Here is a 20,082-nt window from a genome sequence, read left to right on the forward strand (position 1 = left end):
AAAGCGCTTTTATACTGACCCCCACCACAGCTGAGGCGATGCAGCTCAACACGCCGCCCCTTCACTGCCACGCGTGGGGAGGCCACAGGTCTTCCGGCAGCAAACTCGAGCGCAGGTGGCGAACGCAGGACATCAGCTTTCTGCTAGAGAGGAGGTGGTTAGTTTGCACTGGGCAAATGAACAATAATAACGCATTTCTTTTTCACTTTTTTTTTTTTTTTTTTTTTTTTGGTCTGCTACAAGTGAGCCAAACCCCTCAGAGCAGTTTTGGGTTAAACTTCCGGCCTCTGTGGAGCTGAAGTCTCCCTCACTCAACTGCCCTCAGCTGCCACAAGAGTCCTGGTTGAAGGTTAATCTCATAGGGGAAAACACTGTCACGCCTTTACCAAGAACAACCTCGCTTGCTGCATGTCAAAATGTGCCAGTCCAGTCTTGCAACACCCGGACACGCCAAGAGCCGCCACCTCCGTCCCCCCGCAGCGCTCCTGCCCCCAGCGCAGGAAGGAGCAAGGCTCGACCCTCCGGGGGCCGAGAGAGGCCGGTCAGAGCAAAGGCCCTGCAGCCAGGAAGCCCAAGTTTTATTTCTGGCTTTTGTTGACTCATTGTACGAACACGGACAGGACATTTCCTCAACTGTAAAGGGAGCCTAAATACAGCTCTACCCCATAGGCACAGATTAACACTGGGGTTTTTCAGAGCAAACCTCAGAGACAGCTCCACATCTACAGTGACTCCCTTATTCCCCTTTCAGTAATCCCAGCCCCATCCGATCCATCGCATTTTTAGCTTTTGCAGCTCGAGATCCTGCAGTTACCGAGCGCTTTAGAAGCCCCAAAGCAGCACTAAAGGGCCCTTTGACTGCTGCGCACCTTCCGAAGGACAGAGCCGCTTTGTGCGACTCCGAACACCCAGAGGAGCTTTCCTGCCCACAGCCAGCCCGGCACAGCTGCTCGCGCCACTGCAGGCCACCACGGCTTGCTTTTCTGATTGGATTTTTCCTCTTCTGTTAATTACTTGTAAATAAACCGGTGATGTACAGGTTGCTGCCTCCTACTTCTTTGATCATCTGGCTAATATTCAGCCAACAGCTTCCTGTTTTCCATGCACATGGATAACAAGGAACAAAGTATAGTCTCTTATCTTGGAAATTAAGAACATCCAAGGAAGTCGCCTCCCACCACCCACCTCTTACAAACAACATTCAAGTTCCACAGCAAAACCCGCTGCGAGTGCCACGACGGAGACCGACTATTTGTGCAAATCCCACGATAGGGATCCGTGAGCAGCAACCAGCCCCCCCAAACCCCCCAAACGAGAGAAGCCTCCTCGCCCGCCCCCAGTTCGACTGACTCACGGACGCGAGGCCGAACTCGGGTTGCGTGAGCTCTTCAAGGGAAGCACCACCGAGCCCCAGGCTGGTTTGATCACACGTATATCACAGCGCGACGCCTAAAGCTAGAGATCGCGCGGAACAATTCCGCTTTTCAGTAATTGACAGTAACTGCTAGAAACTAATGTCATAAAAAAGGGGCCATTCAGTCGAGCGGTCGTAGGGGAGAGCTGATCTGCCAGAGCAGCGTGAGCAACGCTCGAGGGCTGGTTCCGCTTGCCCGACCCAGTGTTTCACAAACACACTTTGCGTACAATATTCTGTTTTAATTTTTTTTTAATCTTTTCTTATTTTTTTTATAAGCACATTTGTGCTTGGCCAACAGAATCAAGACATTAACAAAGATCAGCTTCTCGGAAGAAAAGCATTTCTATATAACAAGGACATTACACAGCTCAAAGCAGGAAAAGAAAATATTTACAAAATACAAGGTGTTTTTTTTGTGGTTTTTATAATGCTAAAAGGGTTATTCAGAATTTTCAACCTTATAAATAGAAAAGCACTTATGCAGAGGGATATGGTAGCATTGTTTTTTTTTTTAAAGAAATGATGACAAATCCTTTAAACTAGAACAGAACCAAAAACACTAGATAATGTTGAAAATTGTGAAAACCCCAACCATTAAGCAGTTTAGCTACTATTTCTTTACGATTACAAAATGGAAAAAAAAATATGTCCTTTGTATTTTTTTTCCTTTTTTGGTGATGTGATTATACATAAGACAGGCACAATGCTAGCAACAGGACAGGGACCAATAGCCACACCGTCAGGATCGGAAAGCGTTACGGATGGGAACGGTGTGCGGGATCCGGGAGTCGCTGCGGGTGCACGGGGCAGGGCAGGGCGGGAGGGAAAGGAGGAACAACAGCAAAGGTGGTTTCAAAATAAAATACCTGTCAGGAGGTGGTATGTCGGACCAAAGACTCAGAAATGAAACAGAATCGACACCTGTTTGCGGACCGTGCGTGGAAGTGGAGCTAAGCAGTGGTGACAGATCCCGATTCTCCCCCGGCACGCCAGCGCCGGCCGCGCGCAGCACCCACGCTTGCCGTTCTTCCCTCTTTTTTTTTCCCTCCCCTTTTTTGAGACCAAACCAACCTAGAGAAGCCGCACCAGCGCCTCGGCCTTGCAACCCAGACTTGCTCCGTCCCGGGCAGGGGGACGCTTCCTCCCAACGCCCAAGCGTCCCTCTCCGGGGGACGCTCGCCGCTCGCAACGGCTCCTCAGCGGCAGCAGCCCCGAGCTGACCTGGCCTGAGCTCCCAAACCCTACGGGGCGACGCGAAGGCAAAGCTCAAGTGTCAGCGACAGACCCGCGGCTCCCAGCTGAGAGCTGCCGCTGGCCTCGCGACAAGCCGCGTCCCCCAAACGAGTCCTTAAGCGCATCCGTGGAAGTTCTGCTCCCGCTTGAAGCGTCCGACCACACCGGGCTGGCGACTCTCCCCTCCCTGCCTTCGACCCAGGCTAGAAACGCGAGGTGGAAACAAGACTGCTTCCGAAACCCCGCTCCTCCCACGCGGAGCTGTGCGTCAAGCGGCTAGAAAGGGTCCTGCCTTTTCCCCGAGGGACAGGGCAGCCAGACCCGGGCGCAGCAAGCGGCTGCTCCGAAACCGGGAGAGGAGGAGGAAGAGGGAAGAGGTGGCAGGCGGCACGGCGGCGCCGTGCAGCCGGGGCAGAGTCACCCCTCGGGATACCTGGAACTACAACCTAGGGAAGGAAAACGCCGGCGGGCGGCAGTGCAGGGTGGGCCCTCTGCACGTGAGGACAGACAGACAGCTAGTGAAGGTTGCAATCCCAAGACATCACTTTTCACCACTAATTTCACTCCACTAAAACCTTTCAGGGAGGGGGTAGAGGGTTAAGAGAAAAAGACACCCTTTTGCTTGAGAAAAACTATCCCCGAAGTCTGCTAGTCAGCTAAATCCTGTGCTCTAGTTTTATACACCTAAGAGGGGAGGGGAGGAGAAGAGGGAGGGGGCCTGGTGGGCTGCTCCCCTCCCAAGGCTTCACTCCGCTGGGAGGAATCTGGGGGCTCTCATTTTGTGTGACAAGGAAACATGGAAAAAAACAAAAACAAAAAACAGTTTCTAAACTCCTTAAATTCACTAAAAACTGTGAAAATTCCCGGCAGGATGTTTGAATATCAAACGCAGATTTTGGAAGCTTTAATGCCAAGAGTTAGTTCTGTGTGTTGGTTTTGCTCCTGTCTTCCCGTACGTCTCTATCTGTGCGCTGGCCGCTGGACTGCTGCGGAGGAAGAGGAAGAGGGGGCCGCCAGGGGGGTCCGGCTCTTGAGGCTGGCCGCGGTGGACAAAGCGGAAGTGCCGTCGGTCTCCCGGGAGGATTTACTGCCTGACGTGCGCCGGGTGCAGCGCGACGACCGGTCTTGGGGGTCGGATTGGTCCTCGCACTCTGTCCTGGGATCGTACGACAGTGGGAAGGTGCGTCGCTCCCAGGGCTGTACAGCCTAAAGGGAAGAGATACCGGGCTATGGAATATCCTCCAGAAAAGCTCTTCTGCTCCCCTTTCATGCGCGAGTCCGGCTGCCCGCAGCAGCGGTCGGAGCAGGAACTCTGCTGCGCTGCGCCAGCCACGCGCTTAGCCTAGCATCGCTAACAGAGCATGAAGCAGGATCTTTAGCACACGCGGCGAAGACACGGCAGCCTCCAAACTGAACCAGCCACTGGAAAAACATCCTGCTGCAACGCTGAGCGACACTGCGCTCGCCAGCCCATCCGGCCGAGCGTCTGGACTGAATTTCCCACATGGAGATTTCCAAGCTGCTTCCCCACAGCAAGAGGAATAAAACACTGAAGTTTGAGCATCGGATTTAGCTTTACAAATCGGCGGCAGCCGCCGCAGTAACCGCGGCACAACGACATGCAACGCTTGGGACCTTCCTGCCAGCCACAAGGAACAAAATTAGAGCCAAGAGCCAAAGTCAGAGCGAGCACCCACCTGTTCGTCAAGGCCGGCCTCGGGCGTGGAGCAGCGGGTGTCCTCGCTGGACAGAAGCCGCATGGAGTCACGGGACAAGGGGGTGAGGGGGGCAGAGAGCAGTTCGGGGCTGATGGGACTGCGCGGGGAGTAGGTGTGGGACAGCTCCGCGTGGGAGTGGCAGTTGCCCACGTCAGGGGATGCTGGCTGGGGAGTCGAGGGGTTCCCCAGCTGAGGGGTCGTCCGTCCGTCTGTCGATCTGTAAGACCTGAGATAGGAACATATTCAAGAGTCTGACTGCGAAGCCAGCACCGTTACAGGGGTCAGCTCTGTGAAAAGATCACCCACTGCCACCCGACTTCAATCCCTTCCACCACCCCCTCGAGAGGACCCGCACAGCGGAGGACGCTGGAGGAATTCAGCATGCACAAACAGGGAACTTCTCAGGCCAGAGTTTAAACTCATCCAGGCTCATCTGTGTCCCATCACCACCGTCCTGATGCACCGCAACACTGACGCTGCTCTCCTAAGGATACATGTCCCACACACATCTCCTACGCTCTAAGTGCTGCAGAAATACAGCAATGAGAAATGATCCCATGAAATCACTTAAAAATCAGTTTCTCCAAGCATTTGCATCATCCATGCGCCATGTGATGCCAGGAAGCTAGTAAGTAACACTGAAAATACAGCAAGTTCAATAGTTGGGTGTAGCAGGAGCACTGCAAAACCCCTAGACTTTAGAAGATTAAAACCCCAAATTAAGAAAGTTTGAGTATCCACATAGATTCTCAGATGACAGGCCTGCAGGCTGCAAACAGAAAAACCTAAACAAAATCTCCAAACCTTTATGTATCTCTTCAACATGAACTTCAACAGCAAGTGGCAATCAAGGTCTGCCAAAGATCACATTCCAAAATCTGCCTGGGCCAAAATGTTCATCAGAACGTGGAAACCCAGCCACAATTAGACTAATAAAATAGCTACACCTACAGCAGCCTATATGTAGACACGATGTGTTGAGTCAAGATGCAATTTAAAAACTGCCACAGAAGAAAAACACTCTGTTAGATATCTAAGAGGCAGGAAGACCGTAAGATGATCAGCAGATCTTCCAAAGCAGGTCATAAAGAGATTGACATTGCAGGGAAACTAAATGGAGCCCAGTCTTTACTGGTATTACCTGGCCCTGGTACTCCACAGGCAGCGAGGAGAAAAGTCCTAGCTAAGTCACAATTGTCAAGCAGAAGTTACCAGGTTATGAGAGGCTCCAAACACAGCAAACACCATCCTGGGTTACACCAAGAGGAACATGGCCAGCAGAGCAGGGGGGGTTATAACCTCTTCTCCTCTCTGGAGAGGAGCTGCACAGGGAATCCTGAGCCCAGCTCTGAATCCCTGGTTCAGAGGGATGCAGGGACACTCGAAAGGATCCAGCAAGAGTTTCCAGGATTGTCGGGGAAGTGAAGGGAGCTGGGATGGTTCATTCTGGCAAACAGGCTAAGACAGGACCTGATCGCTGCCTAGAAAGGCAGTCAGAGACAACAGTACCAAACTCTTTTCAGTAGCAGCAGGAAAAAACCTTTCCAGGAAGGAGGGACTGTCCTGTGACAGGTCAACAGAGAGGTGGGAGGGATCTCCATCCTTGCAAGTGTTCAAGCCAAGGCCAGACAAAGCCACGGCCAACTTGATCTTCTGCTGGTGATGGCCTTGCTTAAGTACTAGAGACCTCCAGAGGTCCCTTCCCACCAGCATTTCTATGCCTGTGAGATGAAGGCTGAATTCACCTTGATGACCAAGGACCTCACTGTAGCATCTTTCACCAGCTTCCTTACAAGAGGTCTTTAGAGAAATGAAGTCACAGTAAAATACCATTGGATGTGAGAAACTGGCTAAAGATGTTTGCAGAGAAACACCAAAACATTCCTTTCTCAACCAGCACTGAGAAATTTATTTGTATGGACTGATGAAACCCACTGATACCAACATTTATGTGGACTCGAAAGGATCGGGAATTTCTGACCGTGAAACAACCAAGACAGCAGCAGATGACATGGAATTTGACAAATGCTAGTTTTGCATTTGCAAAAATTCTTGCAGAAGCCCTGCACTATCTCACACACCTGACTGGGCCTAAACTGACCACAGCTAAACTGAAGAGACGGGTGCATGTTCGCACAAGGTTCAGCAAGAACTTCTGCCCAAGTGTGGAGTGGTTCAAAAACAAATAAAGCATTAGAAGTGAAATGGGAAACAGTGAACCTCCTCTTACGCAGCTTTATGAAATCAACAGCTGGAAATTGTGTGCAGTTCTAGACACCCACTCACAAAAAGACACTGTAGAGAGAGAATCAAGTGTCAAGTGATCAGAGGAATGGAAGGACATTTATATAAACGGAACTGAAAAAAGACTTTGCTGAAGCAATCAAGCAGAGTTATGATACATGGTATAATGTTAAGAGCAACTGCTGTTCCTTGTTCTTGCATTAAAGATACCCAGCTCAGCTCCTGTGTGCCAACTTGGGAATCCTAAAAAAAACAAAAGCCCTCACGCTTCTCAAACAGTGAAAGTGCTTGAGAAAGGAGACTCCAAATGCGCAGTCCAAGAGCTAGTTGTGCATAAGTAACTTAACTGGCGTGTAACTTCACCCACCTACTAACAAGACTATATACCCACTCCTATAAATCGACTTAGATGGCCTCTCAGGCTGCTCTTGTAGATGGTGAACAAACTTTCCAATACCAGCCCAAACTCTGCTAACCATTTTTATAGATCAGCCAGTTCAATGAAGCCTCCACCTCCTGTTCCCAAGACCATCCCTCTGTTGGAAATGACACTTTGGCCAAGAGAAACACACTACATCCCTGCAGCGTCCGAGCGCTATGAGTTCGCTGGGGGCATCCCCCTGCCAACACCGAGGCCCCCCAGAGAAAACGTGCCCACGAGACCTACCTGCTGCCCCGCCGCTGGGGTGGCATGCTTGTGCTCCAAAGCCACCTAGCCCGCTCCATCTCTTCACACTTGCCATGCCGAGCAGCGAAGGCCGAATCGGACAAGTCCTCAATCTGCAAAGGGAATGTTACAGGGCTTGGTCAGATCTTTTTACGTTAAATGCACATCTACATGCAGCTTTTCCAGCATTAGCTACAACATGAATTTAAATAAACTAAAGAGGCGAGTGCTAGCAGTCAGGGAACACTGTTAAACTTAGTCTGAATTACTTAGGAAGAGACTAAAAAATAAAGCTGAAGAAAAGTCACTTATCCCAGACCATTCACAGACAGTTTAAGTATTATTTATTTCAGTTTATCCTACACAGTAACTACAGCAGCATGACTGGTCATGCTGTCTTGATTAGACTCTTTCCATCTCCATAAAGGACTGCTATCTAGAAAGGTCCCTTGACAGAAGTTAGACCCCAAATTCAGCTGTATAGAGTCAGTTAATTCAACTTCTGCCTTACCACTCCTTTCCTGTAAAGGAACCGACACCAGACTGGTTTCTACAAGGCCAATCGCACCATTTTGTTACAGGAAAGGAAAGGAGACTGCCCTTCCAGCATCCTCCATGGACACTGCTCAACTGCTACCAACCCCATCCCAAGTTAACTCGGAAATAAAGCCGCTGTTCTTACCTCCTCACTGTCTTCATCAGGGTTTGCTTTCAGAGCGCCGATATCTACTTCACGCCAGCTGAAACACATTAGATTCAGGTCAATCGCAGTCACGGCCAAGCACATCAGAACATGCAACATGTCCTGCACACAGTAACATGGCTTTTTATCAAAGGAAAAAAAAATTGCAAGTCTGCTGCTGTAAGTGAAATGCTTAGGCTACAGTTTTAAGTCAAACATTTATCTACCAAAATACTCCCCTGTGGTCTTAGACAACAGTTTCCTCACTTCCTATGCTAGCCTGCTTCACTTTGAACAAATCTTTTCATGGAAGCTGAAAACGGTTTGCACACCCTCTGCGAGTGCAGCCCTGGGGGACACGCAGGAGACATGTCCCTCCTCGTCCTTCCACCTGGGCCCTCCCACACTGGGAGGGTCAGGAGGGGAAAGCAAGACTTGGAGTGTTTCCCCCCGCTGCAGCCCTTCCTTTCTGCCTCCCTGCCCAGCAACTGGCGCTGGTTTGGCACCACAGCTGGTGAAGCCTGCCAAGGGCAGAGGAAGTAGAGCAGATACTGCAGCATTTCCTCTTCTTCCTCTGGCCTAGCAACAGGCTCCTTTCCTCCCCCACTCTGAACCGGGCCTGGGAAGAGCAGGTAGGACCAGGAAAAGGGAGGGCTGGAGGAAAGAGAACCAGAAAACCAGAAAAGAAGGACTAGATACTAGACAGACTGGATGAAGAAACTGCACCCGTGCTGCAACAATTTAGTGGACTCTCACCAAGTGCTCAGGTGCAAAAAACAGCAACTGATCTCATCCACAGTGTTCATCCAAGAACATCCAAACAAGGGCCGACAGCTCACCTCCTCGGACTTAGCTTGGGCAGAGAAAACTTCTGATTCCTACTGTTCCCTCCACCCTGGCCCAGGAGCACCTCTCCTGAACAGCGTGACCCAAGGGCAACTGCCCTCCTCCAGCACTGCAACATTAACTCAGCCCGGACACACACGACACAGCCCAGGCATGTGCAGAACTGGGAAAGCCACCAGGACCTTTGGCTCAATGTACTCAGCAGCTTCGTAATGGCACAGAGGACAATCAGCCTGACTTTAGATTGCACAAGTAGAGCTGAGCAGGGCAGCTAGCTTTCGTGCACTATGGACACCCAGACAACACATTACTTAACTCAGTAATAAGTCTTCTTAAATGACACAACCAGAAGTTTTCCAAATAAACAAGATCTCTTACTTTCAAGGAATAAGAAAGTCCCTTTCCTCACCAGCATTAGCCACTGGGAGCAAAGACCCAGGCCAGCCGAATGTCTGACCAGACAAACCCACAGTAAAAGCTTGGCAAGCGACAATCCCACTGGAGTCAGGGATTGCACACGTACCTGGGTGTGAGGATCTCTTTATATTGCAGTTTCTCTACACGAGTTGTTGCAGCAACAGACATCGGGATGACAATGTTATTGATATCAAATGAACTTTCGCCTCTCCTCCTCCTTGGCTGCTGTAAAACAAAGCCAAGAACAAGGTGAGAAAGGGATGTAGGTTTTGTCATGTTAAGTCACTGACAAAAAAAAGATACGGCCTCACGTGACCTAAAGAGAACCCCAAGCCAACAGGAATTTGCATAGGAATGGAGTCCACCTACTGCCTGGTGGAAGTCCTCTTCCCCCATGGGCACAGGTTTGCAGAACAACCCAAATCCTCAGTTTGGAAGCCATAAACAAGGGCACTGCTCTGCAGTCACCAAGGTAACATGAGCATGGGCGGCTGAGGTCCAGCTCCCGTCTCCATGCTGGCACTACAGCTCCTTCCTGCCACTGCACTACAAGGTGGATCAGGAAACTGGTCCAGCTGAGAAATTAATCCAGCAAAAGATGGAGAGAAGTCTGCCATACAATCCAGTTCCTACCACCAATGTAAGGAAGGTGGTGAGAATAACAGGGAAGAGCAAAGAACCAGCCCTTTGGGCAATAACCCCCATACTTGTGGCAGAGCAGAGGTGTGGACCTACCACACAGGCGACACTGTGACAAAGTAAGAATTTAAAGCAGTCGGACAGTAGTGGTTCATCTCAGGTTTTGACAGCTGTACTAAGAGCCTAACTGCTTCCATCTGTATCTTGCTTTCAACTGGAATAAATTTTCTGAGACTGAAATAAGCTACACGCTATCATCTATTTAAACCTAGTTGAACGCTGGGTGCCTTCTTACCATCTGCCTTTCTGAGAACCTCCCCCCACACCTCTGACAGCAGCACTGCCTGTACAGCAACCCCAGCTTTCACAGATCAGCTTGCTATGCGAACGGCCCATCTTCCTAACAGAGTCACCTGTAATTTACCATCTCATCCGTCTCCTCCAGTCACCAAAGCTGTAAAAACATGCAGGAACCCAACTGCAAGGGACCTGCTATGGGCCAAACCCGGGGCCATCCGAAGTGGTACCAGGACGGAGCAGGCGGGCAGTTGCCATGGCCACGGCACCGAGGAAATCCCGACACGTCACTGTTAGCGGCGAGGTCGGACCCGCCAATCGAGGAGCAAGCGCAAGCCTGTGCTGGACTGGGATGCTCAAACCCAGGACCTGGACCCTTGAGCCCAGGCACCAGACCACAGCACCCACAAAGCGTGTGTCCATCAGTAAAACCAATGGTGGGAAGCTCCCCCAGTCCTCAGCCACTGGAGGAAGGACATTTCCCTGCGTGTTTACTAGTCACAGTCTCCTCGCCCCATTTTTTAGCTTGTTCCTGCCCTGGTGGGAGGCCCCGCAATGTTCAGGTGTGATCTCTCTCTAAGTGTGGCTGCAACTCATCACTACAGGGGTGCTGTGTTTTCATAGCTCCTGAAGGCCAAAGCATAAACCTGGGTACATCCAAACAGACAGAGCAAGCTATCCTGCGTGGGGAGGACCTCCACTCAGCATCAGGACACCCAGACGGGGTGAGAAGGTCCCTTTTCACTCGCTTCTGCCTCCCTTCCAAATCTGTCCCCTGATCCAAGAACAAGAAGAGATCCTTCTCCTTGTCAAATCTCAAGTTATCAGATGCTGTTAAGTCCCAAAGCAGTAGTGTTCCTGCATTACACTGAGCTCAACTTGCTTTAGGTGATGGGACTTTGCCCAGTTTCCTTTTTCAAATTTGGACTGAATTCAGTAATGCTCTATCCAGAAGAACTGGTAGCAACAGCACACAGTAAGGACCATCATTTCTGAAACAAAATCTACTGGGGAGCCACAGAAGAAAACAATAAAGACTACAAGTAAGATAGCACAAACAATTATTGCAAGGCAAGTTACAGTGCAAGAAGCTACAGAAGTCTCCCCTCACGCACACTCACCTCCCAGAATTCAAAACAGATTATTCCACCTCCTCTAAAGGACAAGTTTGGTGGTATTAGTTTTGTGGCAAGGGCATGCACATCAGCAGGTGCTGCAAAACCACTACAATCAGATCCAAACCTTAGTCTGCCTTATGTATATGCCTATACTGCTGGGCTTTTGGAACAGCACAAAAGGCTTTTTAGGACTGGGACAGGTCACTGAACCTTTGTGATCAGCAGATTTACTTGTCATATTTTCACAATTAACATTCCCATGAGATCAAACGGGGAAGTCCATACCTCAAATTTGCAGCTTCAGGCTGTTTGCAGACTCCGGAAGACTGTTTACGCTCAGTTCAAAATGAACAGGCACAACCATGAAAGCCAAAAAACCCCTGTTTTTCCGACAAAAATGTAGACTGTGCTCATCACACTCATTTAACAGTCAAGATACAAAACGATGTCACAGTCTGCCAGTGAGAAGAACTGAGAAGAGTCTCCCAAAGGGAGCGAAGGAAGTTAGAAACCATCTCGCAGGATGCAGTCCATTAATGATATGCCCAGTCCAATCAGGCAGTGATGGGGATGGAGCAGCATTACCTGGCAGGGTTCCCCCTTTCCCCTCATGTGGACATCTCTGAGTACAGGAGAACATTGTTTCAACTGTGATGCTGCTCAATACTGCTCACCGGTGGATCAATACTGCTCAACAACCTTGCCTTTTAGAATGGGCTTGCCAAAGAGCAGCAGCAAAAAAAAGCAGAAATAAGGGAAGAAACATGTATGAAAGTACGAAGAAATGTCATCTCAACATGCTCGGCTGCTGAGAAGGAAAAGAGTTTTCTCTCCCACAAAAAACCTACCGCATTCTAGCCAACTAACCACCACTGCTTGTCCACTTCGGAAACCCTGTGCAGTCACAGCCAACTTCACTGTTGCATCACCAGGTGCGACATCACCGCAAGGCAACAGCGAACGTTAATGTGAAGGATCTTGCCTGGAACCTGGCAGCCCCAGAGCGGCAAGTTCGATGCAAGGGCAAGGGCACACATTCGCACTCAAGAGCCAGCCCTCAGCTCTGCCACAAACAGATGTCCTTAACCGCCTTGGTTTTGCTACCAGGGTACGGGAAGACCTGTTTCCCTATCCCTGTTCTCAAGTCCCCTGGGTCACATCCAGCTTAGGTTGTGGTACAAACTACTAACTGGAGTGGCCATGGACAGAGGCCAGATACCTTTACTAAGGATGCTCAAGAGTTCAACAGAATTCAGACATTTAATTGGGAGCTTCTGTTAATGTGGTCTGAGGCCCTGGGGAGACAGATGTCTGGCAAAGGAGCCATATCACTCAATCTACCCCAGAGCACAGCAGAAGGGAGTTATTCTCCTGCCCACGAATGGCTTTTAGACATAGCTCCATAAGAGGTCCCAAATCCTGTCAACCTTTAATACTCTGGAGGCTGAGGGTGCCTCAGAAGCTGCTACTAGTTTAAAAAACTGCTGAAGCTTGAGGACAGGTGACAACTAAGATGCCATCCAGCACTAATCCACCACAGCCCTGTGGCTCAGTCCCCAATCCCATGTACAGACCAGTGCCCACACACACAGAAAAGGCCACGGAGGTCATCAGGTGACAGATACCTAAGTAGAAGCACTATCATGCTAGCAGCAGCACACTGCTGTTGCTCAGCTGTTCTACTCATTTTCCTGGCATCCCCAGACAACTTCAGAAACAAAACTGAGATGTGGAGCACAGCCAGGGGACTACTCGCAACAGGAACATTTACCAGCAGCTACTGAATTGACAGTCAAACTGTAATTGCAGCTGATTGGCTTGCTGCACAGTCAATCCAGAAACCCCAGCAGACCCAACACCAGAGCAGAAAAAGACCACCAATTCTACCAGCAGCTGAAACAACAGGTCCAGCATGGGCAAGAGAAACACTGAGCATTCCCAAGTCTTGTTGCCTGAACTGCTCAAAAGCTGAGAGCCCCCAGCAGCCCCCATGGTGGAGCTGAGCTCAGAAGTCTCTCCAGAAGGGCTCTAGATACTCACAGCTGTGTTGGAGGCGCCCTGTGAACTCGTACTGGCAGGAGCAGAGCTTTCCGAGGAGGTGGACAGTTGCCGTGCTATAGGGCTATGAGGTGTGGGGGTCGCAGCTGCTGACAAGTAGCTTGGGCCACCGACGTCTGTGTGATGCTTCAACACTACCCGAGGAGGGGAGGAGAAAATGAAGACTGACATTAGCAAAAAAAGACCATCTGCACCAGCAATGGCCAGTGCTGAGGACCACTCTGCGTGAAACAGAAGCATCTTCTACCTGCAGCTGCCAGCTTGTCAGGCCCTGCGGGAAGAAGCAGTTAGAGCACACAAGGCATTGCTGCAGTGGTGACAAGGCCCAGAAGCAGTGCATTCCCCCTTCTCCAAGGCTGAAGGGGGAGAGAGGCTGGATATGCAGCAAAGCCCAAGCTCCCCCCGAGAGACCTGGCCATGGGAGCCTACCTTCACTCCTCTCAGATGAGCAGTCTCGCAATCGCTTTTTGTCATAGGCAGGAGGCTGGACAAGTGAGCGCTCTGGCGCTCTCTCGGCCTTGGACATGGCCGTAAAATCGTCTAAGGGCGGCCTGTGTGCCTTGTCTGGTTGGATTTTTTGATGTGAGCGCTCTGAGGAGGGGAACAGAGAAAGAGCTATGAAACGCCTGTTTTCACCTCTCTTTCTGTTGGCACAGGAGACTCGGGCAGAATTTACCAGCTCCATATATCCAGACAGGTCAGGCTCAGCACCATCACAGCTCTGGACAGATGCAGTCAGACCAGAACGAGCTGTAGTACTGCCCATGCCAGGAGAATAGTGTGAGCACAGCCTCAGACTGAGCAGGAAGAGGTCCCTATGAACCGAGACAGGCCTAAACTTCACAACCTGCACACATTTTACCTTCAGCCTTGGCCTTGCGATACTATGGCCTTATCCTCTCTCCTCCAGACTGCACTGCTTTAGGGTACAAAACTAGTCAATGTTGCTACACACAACGGAGGTAGGGAAGAAGACTTACTGGCTGCAGTGAAGAACGAGTTCACCAGCTTGTGGCGGTCCTTGCGAGCAGGGTCAGACAGGCTGCTGGTAGACATGGGGGCTCTGTGCTTGAGCGAGAGCTTTTTGGGAGGTTTAATTTTCTCATAGGGTTTGTTCTGCCACTGAGATTTCAACATGCTCTGGAAGTGGAGGCTTGTCGGTACATCTGCAGAAGGATACAAAACATGATGTTCAAATTAACTAAATTATGAGCCAGAAAACCGCAGTACCATAACCATCTCCCAGTCCCCCAGTAAGAAGAGCCCTCAGCAAACATAGGAGGCATTCACTCTGAAACCCAGGCTTGCCTTCCTCATGTTCAGGGAGAACCTGCAATTTTAGGACCCAGCATTTCCAATCTGAAGCTTTTTGAGAGACACACATTCTTACATTACTGTATTCTTAGCCCAGGTAGGTCGCAGCAGGAGAATAAAACCTGTGTCAGAAAAACCATGCATCTTTACCACAGAACAGATATCTAATGTATTGCCACACTCAATTCTGCTATCTCAGATCTGACTTCCAAGAATTTGAGATTATCTCAGCACATCAAATCTACGGAGGCAAAGGCCAGAAGAGACAAATTCCGCTTAAATCTTCAGTTTAAGGTCAAGCCAAAAGCCAGCCAAGTACTATATGAAGTTAAACTGCCTGATATGGCATCTCCATCACCTAACAAAAGTTGTGCTAAGCGAGCACACTTCAGAGGCTCAAAGAGTAAAACTGCTCTGTCACTCACGGAGTACTTCCTGAACAGGGGGCTAGATCACACAGCCATCTGCAAGCACTGCAAACTTGCACATAATTATCAAGGAAACTGATGCATTTTGAGCCTGCTCAAGTTTCTGTGCATGTCACAGATCATACTAACCTGAATTCATGTCTGTAATACAGGCTTGAGAACCAAAGACCTAAATGAGCCCTCTGCATTAGAGGAGAGGTCAGGAGAAAAATAATTCAGTTAGGGAAGCTGTAGTTTGGAGGTCAGGAGCACTGGAGTCCAGTAGGACCTTACCTAAGCTGACAAGTGGGACAAGAAGCCTCCAAGATGCAGGATAAGGAAATCAGTTGCTCAACTCCAAAATGCAGCTCTGCCTACAAGCAGTACCATATCTAGGCACAACCATGTCTCAATCCCATTTCTAAAGGTGGACACCAGAAGTTAAGGAGCACAGCTACTTCCATGTGTCCTCAGGACACACCCATGGCCTCATTTTTGGGCACCTACCCCTTTTCACATGCCCCTAGAGTGCCTGTACCTATTCAATTCTGCCTTCTCATGCTCCTCGCAATTAGCACATGTATGCTATACTGCTGTGAAACTCAGCAGACGCTACTTTTGCCCACATTCCTCAAGCTTCAGTTCCCTCAAGTCCCATACTCATATGCCCTCCTGACCTCAACAGAAAGCTGGAACGCTAATGAGATTATTCAGTGTTTTTTCTTGTGCAGACAGGCTAAGCAGAGTAGACTATAACAACCATTAACTGGACCAGCAAACTACTCTAGCCTCAGGAGTCCCACAAATCAGCTTTCCTTTCATGCTCATAGCCTCAAACTTCAGGTTTGATCATCAAATACTGTTGCAGAAGTCTCCTCCAGGACCCACCTGTGTTTTATACCTCTGGGGGCCAAAATCCTAGCTCACGAAAACATTAAAACCTTTGGGGTTAACAAGAGAGCTACTGAGACACAAATTTATCTTCTCCAACTACAAAGAAAACGTTTACCCCTAAGATCACTGTACACCGGTATGCACTGTTTGTCCCATCCATCTGCCCTCCGCAGCAGACCACCACCAGCAGGCACACAGCCTACTGCAAGCTCAAGCTGCCACCATAACTAGGAGTTAAAAGCATTAAGATGAGCAATAGTACAAACAGGAAGATCCCTCCCCCCCGATCTCTCAAGCTCACGTGACATTTTCACAGGGCTTTGATGCAACTCTGATCAGAGATGAACCTTCCCAGGCCCTGCGCAAGGGATAAAGCTCCTTCAAAGTCCTGTGCTTGCAGAGGGAACATCGAGGCAATTGCAAACTGTTGTGGGATTTGGAAACTGTATCTAGATAATCTCAGAGAGCAACCTTAAAAGTTTTGAGCCCTGTCAGGAGTCTCAACAACTGATATTTGAACACCTTCAAAATTTCCCACCAATTCCAGGGACTGGAAAGCCCCAGCAGATCCAGGACAGGCAAACAGGACAGAGAGAGTTGGCAGAGCACAGGCTCGAATCTGCTTTTATTAACAGTGGGAACTTCGGTCCCAGGAAAAAGCCAAGACAGCTGCATTTAAAGTATCTTGACAGTTAAAGCTCTGGTTTAGCCAATGCATTTGCTAAGAAGCAAGGGACATCACAGCGCAACAGCATCTCTTTAGCCATCACTGCTGGTTTGTAGAGACATGTCCCAAAGAAGAGAGAGGGTCAAACCCAGTCCTTTCAAGATGCACTAACAAGGCTGCAACACTAGGATACTAAAGTGATCTGACTTTGTGAATATGGCCTCATTTCTTTGCTAATCTTTGCCTTCTCCAGAAAATACATCCTATCCACAGCAGCCCACACATCTGTTGAAGAAGGGGACAGGCCGAAGAGAAGAGGGAAACACAAGATAATTCATTTTCTGAGAACATTAACTGCTGGTTTTTCATTGCCCTCCTTTCAGCACTGGCTGCACCAGAGTCTGTACGAGCAAGAGACACCATCACTCCTCCTACAGTTCAGCGATGCAGGTCTCCCAGGGACCGGCAGATGGCAACCACACTGAGCCTGTGAGCCCCAGCTCACATCCTTCCCACCAAGGTTATTACATCATCTGCAAATTCCCAGCTAGAAATCAGATGAAAATCTGAAAGGAAGGGGACAAAGCGCTTATAAAGCACAAATGCAATGGGTTAAAAGCCATGATGCATGCGCCGGCTTGCCAGAAGAAGAAATGATCTTTTTCTTCCTGTGGTGCCTGGCAATTTTGCCCTTGGCAAACTGCACCGGAGATCCCTGGCTCCTGGCACTGAAGGAGCCCAAGAGAGACAGACTCAAAGTGAAAGTTAGCACATGCTCACAGCTCTAATGCCCAACTTCAGCTAACACGTTTCTCCAGAAAGCATTAACTAACCAACCAACCCAGTTAATTCGGATTGGTTTGATCACTTTGAAGGTGAGCCCCTAAAACGATCATGCGGGAGCACCGACTGCAAATGGGATTAACACACACAGACGGACACCTTGATGCAGCCTGACAACTTCAGGACTCTCCCCTTCCTCAGCACGCTACCTTGCTGCAGGCTTTGGTAGAACAGCACCCCACAAGAGCAACCCTAAGCAGGGTTGCACCCACCTAGTGCTGGGGATGATCAAAACCAATCAGTCCTGTCTGGAGGGAGGGAGGAATAGTTACTTCCGTACAGATGTTTTAATACACTTCAATGAACATGCTTCATGCTGTGTAGTTTTAAAAACCAAGTTTTTCATCTCATGCAGCCAGAGCAGATCCTTGAAGACGTTAACTGGCCGCAGCTGACCCTAAGAACACGGCATCTGAAGTACTGGATGGGGTAATTTGCCTGCTGGCCATGACATAACAGTACATATAACAGGTTTTTTCTCCACTGCTTTCTACAGTATTAGATTTAACACTGTAGACAGAAGATGATAAACACTGTGAAATCAGGAAATAACACGCTGAGCTCCTGAAGAAGGAATTTAAGTTCCTTTAGCACCCATTGACACAGTTTGGGGGGAGGGGGGATGGACTTTGTCTTTAAAATAGCACTAAATTTACTAGTTTAGTCTGCTTTAATATAATGCTGGTGAAAGACGTCAGATTGTTTGGCCCATTTTACAAAGTGAGAAACTAAAGCCCAGACACTCTGTGCATTTCCTACTGTTGCAGAAAGTCTATGAAAAGCTGGCATTTAAACCCAAACATATGTACTAAGCCAGTGCCTTAGCCCGGACCAACCACTTTACATCCCCGTGAGAGGCAGTAACACACGCTTTGCTCACTGCATTATCAGCCAGTGTTTAACACCAAGTGCCCAGACACTTCTGCCGAGGAAAGCAGTTGCTGTGATCTATTGCTTTCTAGCTCTTCTGATAAAAGTGCCAGTTCCTATCATCTGTGGTCCTGTATTTTGTGATCAGAGGAAAAAGATGACAGATGGACACCAAATTTGTCTCATGCAAGCCAATGGTTTTTGGTCAAAGAACAGGCTTGTTTTTAAGTTGGCAGCTTAGGAAGCAAAAGACACTGGAAACTACTGCCATCATGCCCTTGGGAAAACTCCCTATCTACTAAGTCTGTAAACGCCCCACAGTACAGGGTGGGTTAGTTATTACTCTTAACGATGACTAACCTTGAAACCGTAACACAGGGAAATGAATGTCCTAATGGGAACATCTCTTCTTACTGTACCTTCTGAACTACGTACGGTCATTTACAAATCCTTACGTAGCCAAAGAAGTTTTCTGCAACTTAAACCAGTCCACAAATTATTTTACACAAATAAACTAACTCTGTGGAACCAAGTATTTCCCAACTGGTTTACAACGACACAGACATCAGCCTAAGACTCAAATCCCAGTACAGACTCCCAGGCACCACGCTCTGCTTCTGCTTTGCGCTCCACTCCGAGAGCTGTGCTCCAGGGTCAGGTTCCCATAATAAACACATTCATAGCAGCGCAGACTTCAGGTATAATGATTTCCCTCAACCGTCCACTCCTGTAAATGCTACGCTCCTAAAACCATTAACAGATGGACAAACCTGGTCATAATGATTGTACTGAGCATATTTGCACTTGCTCTGGAAGCTGATGAAACCTGGCAGCACAGGTTTGGAGGAGCAGGCTCCAAAGCACGCCTAGGTGCTGTAGATCCACAACAACCCATCTCAGGACCCAGTTTTGCAATACCCCCTCGCAGCTCTGTCAGTAGTGCTGTGCTTACCATCAGGGAATGATAGAACAGGATGAATACATGAGTCCAGCTGGGAGAGGCGCTCCAGCAAAGGGGCATCATACTGGATTTCCAGAGTCGTCGAGCTTCGAGTGCCACAAAGAGCACAGGAAGGGTTCACGTCACAGCTACATCGCGCCAGGCTATTACGATGGATCTAGGAAGGGGAGAGAGAAATTTCAACATATCAGAGGTCAGTGTGTCTCAGGGCTTTCCTCACACATTTCTGACAGTTCATGAGAAAAATCCTGAAGGCTGAATTTTTTTTTAATACCATGTAGAAAACCTATTGATTTAGTCTGGACTCAGGATGCTTTCCCCTCAGATAAACACAACTGAAAACTACTCTTCACCAGCACAAACATGATTTAACACCTACTAAATTTGACTAATAATGTTAAACTTTATGTAGACTGAAAGCTTTATTTTTAAAAACCATGAGGCAGCACAATTCAGTTATCAGAGAGGAGAAAAGCCTTTCTCTAGTCCAGACAAGTCAGAGAGCTATCACTATGCCAAGACTTGACACTCACAGGGACATCTTTGCAGACTGAAAAAGGGTGTTTTTCAATCTTGTTTCTTAAACCAAGATGGACTTTCAATTCACAGATTTATAGACTTTTATGGACTTTCTTTATATGAAACGTAGCACAGATGCGCAACCTGATGTAAAAAATGTACAGAGACAGTTAACCAATGACTGACTGTCAAAATGGAAGGATATATCAAATTGGATCCTCTAGAAGTCTGTTTTAAGTCTAGTATTATTCAAAGAATTTCCAATAATAAC

General features: G+C 48.8%; 1 protein-coding gene across 6 annotated transcripts in view; it reads right to left on the reverse strand.

Annotated features, from left to right (window-relative positions):
* Positions 1-1,648: 1,648 nt before the first annotated feature.
* Positions 1,649-20,082, reverse strand: part of KANSL1 (KAT8 regulatory NSL complex subunit 1) — a 108,719-nt gene continuing 90,285 nt past the window's right edge. For 5 of the 6 annotated variants that reach the window (XM_067312208.1, XM_013958373.2, XM_067312207.1 and 2 more), the window contains 9 exons: positions 19,284-19,449; positions 14,317-14,502; positions 13,766-13,927; positions 13,319-13,470; positions 9,331-9,449; positions 7,962-8,019; positions 7,280-7,392; positions 4,348-4,594; positions 1,649-3,856 (listed from right to left, as the gene is read on the reverse strand). In XM_067312208.1, the coding sequence (XP_067168309.1) occupies positions 3,611-3,856; positions 4,348-4,594; positions 7,280-7,392; positions 7,962-8,019; positions 9,331-9,449; positions 13,319-13,470; positions 13,766-13,927; positions 14,317-14,502; positions 19,284-19,449 (1,449 nt within the window). In that variant the 3' untranslated portion in view covers positions 1,649-3,610. The remainder of the gene's footprint in view (positions 3,857-4,347; positions 4,595-7,279; positions 7,393-7,961; positions 8,020-9,330; positions 9,450-13,318; positions 13,471-13,765; positions 13,928-14,316; positions 14,503-19,283; positions 19,450-20,082) is intronic. The other variant, XM_013958376.2, reaches the window with a different exon arrangement.

This window comes from Apteryx mantelli, chromosome 28, assembly GCF_036417845.1.
Source record: "Apteryx mantelli isolate bAptMan1 chromosome 28, bAptMan1.hap1, whole genome shotgun sequence".
Taxonomy (NCBI): domain Eukaryota; kingdom Metazoa; phylum Chordata; class Aves; order Apterygiformes; family Apterygidae; genus Apteryx; species Apteryx mantelli.